The sequence below is a fragment of the Triticum aestivum genome, chromosome 5D, assembly GCF_018294505.1.
Source record: "Triticum aestivum cultivar Chinese Spring chromosome 5D, IWGSC CS RefSeq v2.1, whole genome shotgun sequence".
NCBI lineage: Eukaryota > Viridiplantae > Streptophyta > Magnoliopsida > Poales > Poaceae > Triticum > Triticum aestivum.
The window spans coordinates 280,007,205-280,016,033 of record NC_057808.1 but is presented as its reverse complement, the minus strand read 5'-3'; the positions used below and the strand labels follow the sequence as shown (position 1 = coordinate 280,016,033).

At 44.2% G+C, this 8,829-nt stretch overlaps 1 protein-coding gene across 1 annotated transcript in view; it reads right to left on the bottom strand.

The window, feature by feature from the left end:
* Window positions 1–400, bottom strand: part of LOC123120968 (protein ENHANCED DISEASE RESISTANCE 2-like) — a 24,044-nt gene extending 23,644 nt beyond the window's left edge. Inside the window, exon 1 of the mRNA XM_044540915.1 lies at window positions 16–400. Within this exon, the coding sequence (XP_044396850.1) occupies window positions 16–276 (261 nt within the window). The 5' untranslated portion in view covers window positions 277–400. The remainder of the gene's footprint in view (window positions 1–15) is intronic.
* Between the last annotated feature and the right edge of the window lie 8,429 nt (window positions 401–8,829).

Here is an 8,829-nt window from a genome sequence, read left to right as displayed (position 1 = left end):
TGGAGGGGAGCTCACGAGTCCCGGGTTGTCGTGCGGGTCGCGCTTGTACATGGCGACGCACTTGCCGCGGATGACGAGGAAGCGGAGGTGGCAGTACTCGTGGCCGATGGAGTTGACGCCGAGGTGGTAGACCCACCCGGAGTACTCCGACGAGCTCCGGCCGCTGCCGCTGCTTCGGCTGCCGACGTCCGGCGAGCCCGGCTCCGAGTTCTCCACCTCGATCACCTCGCCGGCCGGCGGAAGCGGCGAGGGCGGCTGCGCTGTCGTCGCCGCCATCTCCGACCGCGTCCGGTGGCGAAGGGGCGAGTGGTATTTTCGGTCGCGCTCTTGGCTTCTCACGTTATTATTTTCTGGGGCCGGGCCGTGGACACCTCACCTCAGGTCCTCAGCTCAGATGTTACCGCCCCCATCACGGCGAAGCTGCGCTGGAAAGGTAGCCGTTGGCCTCGAGGTGTCGCGTCACCGTCGCCTCTGCCTTCCTTTTTTGTTGGAAGAAGTCCTCGGATTATTTATGTTTTGAAACAAAGCCCTTGGGTGGGTGTGCACGTCGGCTGCGGCCAGCTGTCAATGGCTGGAAATAAATGTTAGGTAGGTGTAACTGAATTAATCGAGAATTACAGGTCGAAAAAATATAAAACATGAACCATGCATGCACGTTGCACGGTCAGAAACTTGGCAGCAGTACAATGTTGAACGAAATGGGTTTCAGCTTGTTCGCATGCAGGGTACAAGGAGCCGGTGACGGCAACGAATATTATCAACTTTTTGGCACGGAAGGTTTTGTGTTTTGCGCCTTGCGAGTAGCGTGGGTGAATGCGTGCCTTTGCAGATCATTAGCACGTGAACCTAAAAAAACGAAGGTCATTAGCACGTGACGCGAATACTCGGTCTTTGGAACACGCTACAATCACATAATATATGTTATACACATGTACTTGCCCCTATAAACACACGTATACTCTACCCATACGACCACTTTTGATATACTACCTCCGTTCTAATTTATTGATTCTCATTGTATGCTGTGTCAAATTTCGACCATAAATATAACTAACAAAAAATTTCTCCATGTCACCAAAAATTATATCATTGCATTAACATTTTGTTTGTTAAATCTTTGGTCAAAATTTGGCACAGATTACAAAGAGGACCAATAAATCAGGATGGAGGTAGTACTAAGTTGACACAACATTTTAAGATTGACGAAGCCATCATGGACGTCTTGTATTGACGAAAATGTCCTTCCACTAAACAAACATCGTCAGAAAACCTACAATAAATACAGAAAAATATGATCACCGACGTCAAGTCTAGAACTTGAACCCGGGTAGGATAATTTCACCATAAGAAACCTAACCATCTAAGCTACACTCAGTTTTCCCTTCTCTATGCCCGCATTTCTGTTGCAACTTGGGCAAGGTTTCTTTTGACTCCTTTAATCACCCCTGGTTTTTTGAACGGTTGGTCATGCGTTGTTGAGGCCTTCATCCTTTTTCTTCGCATTTGTGGCAGTTGTCCTCGTCTTTTTATCCGAGGAGGATATATTTCAACTGACTCTTCGATGTTTATGTGTTATTATCTTATTGTTAAATTATGCAAAATCTTACATTTATTTGGATTAATCTACTATCAAATTGTCAGAAAGGCAGAATTGCATGTATAATATTTGTGAATGAAGGAAATTACTTGAACCTAAAATAACATGAAGAAAAACCAAGCGTGAATATCTTCCCGAATCATGAAGACACATAAAAGAGTGGAGCTACAGGACCCATGCACCCTAGCAGTGTATCTTGGCCACAGCCGCGCGGAGGCTTTCAAAGGCTCTCCTTTTACAGAAAGATATTGTGGCAATCCTTGTGCTTGGAATCAGAATTTGGATGCACAAGGGGGTCGAAACATACCCTAAATTGGCGATGTTTCGCTATGGCGGTGACGTCGGGTTGATTGACGCTGGTGACGAAGAAATCTAGTGGCTAGGGGTTGCTGGAGGTTGAGGCGATTGTCTGGCAACGTGGTGACGGCAGAGGCAAGTTGCGGCACTAATAGCTAGGTTTGAAGAATGTTCCAAAACCGTTCGTGGGTGGACATATACTCGCGCACTGTCGGTCAGACCAACTGGAACGATTCGGTGACATTGAAATGAACAACTCCTCTCTAAAGAGAGATGCCTCTAGTGAAATATGACCCCTCGGGTCTGTCTTCTTTTATTGCATACACCATTACAATTTACTTTCTTTGATGTACCATTTTTATTATTTTATCTATCTGTCATTCCTGAAGGAAATATGCCCTAGAGGCAATAATAAAGTTATTATTTATTTTCTTATATAATGATAAATGTTTATTACTCATGCTAGAATTGTATTAACCGGAAACATAATACTTGTGTGAATACATAGACAAACATAGTGTCACTAGTATGCCTCTACTTGACTAGCTCGTTGATCAAAGATGGTTAAGTTTCCTAGCCATAGACATGAGTTGTCATTTGATTAACGGGATCACATCATTAGGAGAATGATGTGATTGACTTGACCCATTCCGTTAGCTTAGCACACGATTGTTTAGTATTCTGCTATTGCTTTCTTCATGACTTATACATGTCCCTATGACTATGAGATTATGCAACTCCCGTTTACCGGAGGAACACTTTGTGTGCTACCAAACGTCACAACATAACTAGGTGATTATAAAGTTTCTCTACAGGTGTCTCCAAAGATACTTGTTGGGTTGGCGTATTTCAAGATTAGGATTTGTCACTCCGATTGTCGGAGAGGTATCTCTGGGCCCACTCGGTAATGCACATCACATAAGCCTTGCAAGCATTGCAACTAATGAGTTAGTTGCGGGATGATGTATTACAGAACGAGTAAAGAGACTTGCCGGTAACGAGATTGAACTAGGTATTGAGATACCGACGATCGAATCTCGGGCAAGTAACATACCGATGACAAAGGGAACAACATATGTTGTTATGCGGTTTGACCGATAAAGATCTTCGTAGAATATGCGGGAGCCAATATGAGCATCCAGGTTCCCCTATTGGTTATTGACCGGAGACATGTCTCGGTCATGTCTACATAGTTCTCGAACCCGTAGGGTCCGCATGCTTAAAGTTTCGATGACGGTTATATTATGAGTTTATATGTTTTGATGTACCTAAGGTTGTTCGGAGTCCCGGATGTGATCACGGACATGACGAGGAGTCTCGAAATGGTTGAGACATGAAGATTGATATATTGGACGACTATATTCGGACACCAGAATGGTTCCGGGGGTTATCGGATATATACCGGAGTACCTGGAGGTTACCAGAACCCCCCGGGGGTTTAATGGGTCTACATGGGCCTTAGTGGAGAAGAGGAGAGGCGGCCAGGGCAGGCCGCGCGCCCCCTCCCCCTCTAGTCCGAATTGGACAAGGAGGGGGGCGGCGCCCCCCCTTTCCTTCCTCTCTCTCTCCTCCTTCCCCCTTCTCCTAATCCAACAAGGAAGGGAGGGAGTCCTACTCCGGTGGGAGTAGGACTCCTCCTGGCGCGCCCCTCCTGGCCGGCCGCCTCTCCCCCCTTGCTCCTTTATATACGGGGGTAGGGGGCACCCCATAGACACAACAATTGATCATTGATCTTTTAGCCGTGTGCGGTGCCCCCCTCCACCATAGTCCACCTCGATAATATCGTAGCGGTGCTTAGGCGAAGCCCTGCGTCAGTAGAACATCATCATCGTCACCACGCCGTCGTGCTGACGAAACTCTCCCTCAACACTCGGCTGGATCGGAGTTCGAGGGACGTCATCGGGCTGAACGTGTGCTGAACTCGGAGGTGCCATGCGTTTGGTACTTGATCGGTCGGATCGTGAAGACGTACGACTACATCAACCACGTTGTGCTAACGCTTCCGCTTTCGGTCTACGAGGGTACGTGGATACACTCTCCCCTCTCGTTGCTATGCATCACAATGATCTTGCGTGTGCGTAGGAATTTTTTTGAAATTACTACGTTCCCCAAAAGTGGCATCCGGGCCTAGTTTTATGTGTTGATGTAATATGCACGAGTAGAACACAAGTGAGTTGTGGGCGATATAAGTCATACTGCTTACCAGCATGTCACACTTTGGTTCGGCGGTATTGTTGGATGAAGCGGCCCGGACCGACATTATGCGTACGCTTACGCGAGACTGGTTCTACCGACGTGCTTTGCACACAGGTGGCTGGCGGGTGTCAGTTTCTCCAATTTTAGTTGAACCGAGTGTGGCTACGCCCGGTCCTTGCGAAGGTTAAAATAGCACCAACTTGACAAACTATCATTGTGGTTGTGATGCGTAGGTAAGAACGGTTCTTGCTCAGCCCGTAGCAGCCACGTAAAATTTGCAACAACAAATTAGAGGATGTCTAACTTGTTTTTGCAGGGCATGTTGTGATGTGATATGGTCAAGGCATGATGCTAAATTTTATTGTATGAGATGATCATGTTTTGTAACCGAGTTATCGACAACTGGCAGGAGCCATATGGTTGTCGCTTTATTGTATGCAATGCAATCGCCCTGTAATGCTTTACTTTATCACTAAGCGGTAGCGATAATTGTAGAAGCATAAGATTGGCGAGACGACAACGATGCTATGATGGAGATCAAGGTGTCGCGCCGGTGACGACGGTGATCATGACGGTGCTTCGGAGATGGAGATCACAAGCACAAGATGATGATGGCCATATCATATCACTTATATTGATTGCATGTGATGTTTATCTTTTATGCATCTTATCTTGCTTTGATTGACGGTAGCATTATAAGATGATCTCTCACTAAATTATCAAGGTATAAGTGTTCTCCCTGAGTATGCACCGTTGCAAAAGTTCTTCGTGCTGAGACATCACGTGATGATCAGGTGTGATAGGGTCTACGTTCAAATACAACGGGTGCAAAACAGTTGCACATGCGGAATACCCAGGTTAAACTTGACGAGCCTAGCATATAACAGATATGGCCTCGGAACACGGAGACCGAAAGGTCGAGCGTGAATCATATAGTAGATATGATCAACATAGTGATGTTCACCATTGAAACTACTCCATCTCACGTGATGATCGGACATGGTTTAGTTGATATGGATCACGTGATCACTTAGAGGATTAGAGGGATGTCTATCTAAGTGGGAGTTCTTAAGTAATATGATTAATTGAACTTAAATTTATCATGAACTTAGTACCTGATAATATCTTGCTTGTCTATGTTGTTGTAGATAGATGGTCCGTGCTGTTGTTCCGTTGAATTTTAATGCGTTCCTTGAGAAAGCAAAGTTGAAAGATGATGGTAGCAATTACACGGACTGGGTCCGTAATTTGAGGATTATCCTCATTGCTGCACAGAAGAATTACGTCCTGGAAGCACCGCTAGGTGCCAAACCTGCTGCAGGAGCAACACCAGATGTTATGAATGTCTGGCAGAGCAAAGCTGATGACTACTCGATAGTTCAGTGTGCCATGCTTTACGGCCTAGAACCGGGACTTCAACGACGTTTTGAACGTCATGGAGCATATGAGATGTTCCAGGAGTTGAAGTTAATATTTCAAGCAAATGCCCGGATTGAGAGATATGAAGTCTCCAATAAGTTCTACAGCTGTAAGATGGAGGAGAATAGTTCTGTCAGTGAGCATATACTCAAAATGTCTGGGTATAACAATCACTTGATTCAGCTGGGAGTTAATCTTCCAGATGATAGCGTCATTGACAGAATTCTTCAATCACTGCCACCAAGCTACAAGAGCTTCGTGATGAACTATAACATGCAAGGGATGGATAAGACAATTCCCGAGCTCCTCGCAATGCTAAAGGCTGCGGAGGTAGAAATCAAGAAGGAGCATCAAGTGTTGATGGTCAACAAGACCACCATTTCAAGAAAAAGGGCAAAGGGAAGAAGAAGGGGAAGTTCAAGAAGAACAGCAAACAACTTGCTGCTCATGAGAATAAACCCAAGTCTGGACCTAAGCCTGAGACTGAGTGCTTCTACTGCAAACAGACTGGTCACTGGAAGCGGAACTGCCCCAAGTATTTGGCGGATAAGAAGGATGGCAAGGTGAACAAAGGTATATGTGATATACATGTTATTGATGTGTACCTTACTAATGCTCGCAGTAGCACCTTGGTATTTGATACTGGTTTTGTTGCTAATATTTGCAACTCGAAACAGGGACTACAGATTAAGCGAAGATTGGCTAAGGACGAGGTGACGATGCGCGTGGGAAATGGTTCCAAAGTCGATGTGATCGCGGTCGGCACGCTACCTCTACATCTACCTTCGGGATTAGTTTTAGACCTAAATAATTGTTATTTGGTGCCAGTGTTGAGCATGAACATTATATCTGGATCTTGTTTGATGCAAGACGATTATTCATTTAAATCAGAGAATAATGGTTGTTCTATTTACATGAGTAGTATCTTTTATGGTCATGCACCCTTGAAGAGTGGTCTATTTTTGTTGAATCTCGATAGTAGTGATACACATATTCATAATATTGAAGCCAAAAGATGCAGAGTTGATAATGATAGTGCAACTTATTTGTGGCACTGCCGTTTAGATCATATCGGTGTAAAGCGCATGAACAAACTCCATACTGATGGACTTTTGGAACCACTTGATTATGAATCACTTGGTACTTGTGAACCGTGCCTCATGGGAAAGATGACTAAAACGCTGTTCTCCGGAACTATGGAGCGAGCAACAGATTTGTTGGAAATCATACATACAGATATATGTGGTCCGATGAATATTGAGGCTCGCGGCGGGTATCGTTATTTTCTCACCTTCACATATGATTTAAGCAGATATGGGTATATCTACTTAATGAAACATAAGTCTGAAACATTTGAAAAGTTCAAAGAATTTCAGAGTGAAATAGAAAATCATCGTAACAAGAAAATAAAGTTTCTACGATCTGATCATGGAGGAGAATATTTGAGTTACGAGTTTGGTCTTCATTTGAAACAATGCGGAATAGTTTCGCAACTCACGCCACCCGGAACACCACAGCGAAATGGTGTGTCCGAACATCGTAATCGTACTCTACTAGATATGGTGCGATCTATGATGTCTCTTACTGATTTACCGCTATCGTTCTGGGGTTATGCTTTAGAGACGGCTGCATTCACGTTAAATAGGACACCATCGAAATTCGTTGAGACGACGCCTTATGAACTGTGGTTTGGCAAGAAACCAAAGTTGTCGTTTATTAAAGTTTGGGGCTGCGATGCTTATGTGAAAAAGCTTCAACCTGATAAGCTCGAACCCAAATCGGAAAAATGTGTCTTCATAGGATACCCAAAAGAGACTGTTGGGTACACCTTCTATCACAGATCCGAAGGCAAGACTTTTGTTGCTAAATTTGGAATCTTTCTAGAGAAGGAGTTTCTCTCGAAAGAAGTGAGTGGGAGGAAAGTAGAACTTGATGAGGTAACTGTACCTGCTCCCTTATTGGAAAGTAGTTCATCACAGAAACCGGTTTCTGTGACACCTACACCAATTAGTGAGGAAGTTAATGATGATGATCATGAAACTTCAGATCAAGTTTTTACTGAACCTCGTAGATCAACCAGAGTAAGATCCGCACCAGAGTGGTACGGTAATCCTGTTCTGGAAGTCATGTTACTAGACCATGATGAACCTACGAACTATGAAGAAGCGATGGTGAGCCCAGATTCCGCAAAATGGCTTGAGGCCATGAAATCTGAGATGGGATCCATGTATGAGAACAAAGTGTGGACTTTGGTTGACTTGCCCGATGATCGGCAAGCCATTGAGAATAAATGGATCTTCAAGAAGAAGACTGACGTTGACGGTAATGTTACTGTCTATAAAGCTCGACTTGTTGCGAAAGGTATTCGACAAGTTCAAGGGATTGACTACGATGAGACTTTCTCACCCGTAGCGATGCTTAAGTCTGTCCGAATCATGTTAGCAATTGCCGCATTTTATGATTATGAAATTTGGCAAATGGATGTCAAAACTGCATTCCTGAATGGAATTCTGGAAGAAGAGTTGTATATGATGCAACCGGAAGGTTTTGTCGATCCAAAAGGAGCTAACAAAGTGTGCAAGCTCCAGCGATCCATTTATGGACTGGTGCAAGCCTCTCGGAGTTGGAATAAACGCTTTGATAGTGTGATCAAAGCATTTGGTTTTATATAGACTTTTGGAGAAGCCTGTATTTACAAGAAAGTGAGTGGGAGCTCTATAGCATTTCTGATATTATATGTGGATGACATATTATTGATTGGAAATGATAAGCATAAAGGGATACTTGAATAAAAGTTTTTCAATGAAGGACCTCGGCGAAGTTGCTTATATATTGGGCATCAAGATCTATAGAGATAGATCAAGACGCTTAATTGGACTTTCACAAAGCACATACCTTGACAAAGTTTTGAAGAAGTTCAAAATGGATCAAGCAAAGAAAGGGTTCTTGCCTGTGTTACAAGGTGTGAAGTTGAGTAAGACTCAATGCCCGACCACTGAAGAAGATAGAGAGAAGATGAAAGATGTTCCCTATGCTTCAGCCATAGGCTCTATCATGTATGCAATGTTGTGTACCAGACCTGATGTGTGCCTTGCTATAATTTTAGCAGGGAGGTACCAAAGTAATCCAGGAGTGGATCACTGGACAGCGGTCAAGAACATCCTGAAATACCTGAAAAGGACTAAGGATATGTTTCTCGTATATGGAGGTGACAAAGAGCTAGTCGTAAATGGTTACGTTGATGCAAGCTTTGACACTGATCCGGACGATTCTAAATCGCAAACCGGATACGTGTTTACATTGAACGGTGGAGCTATCAG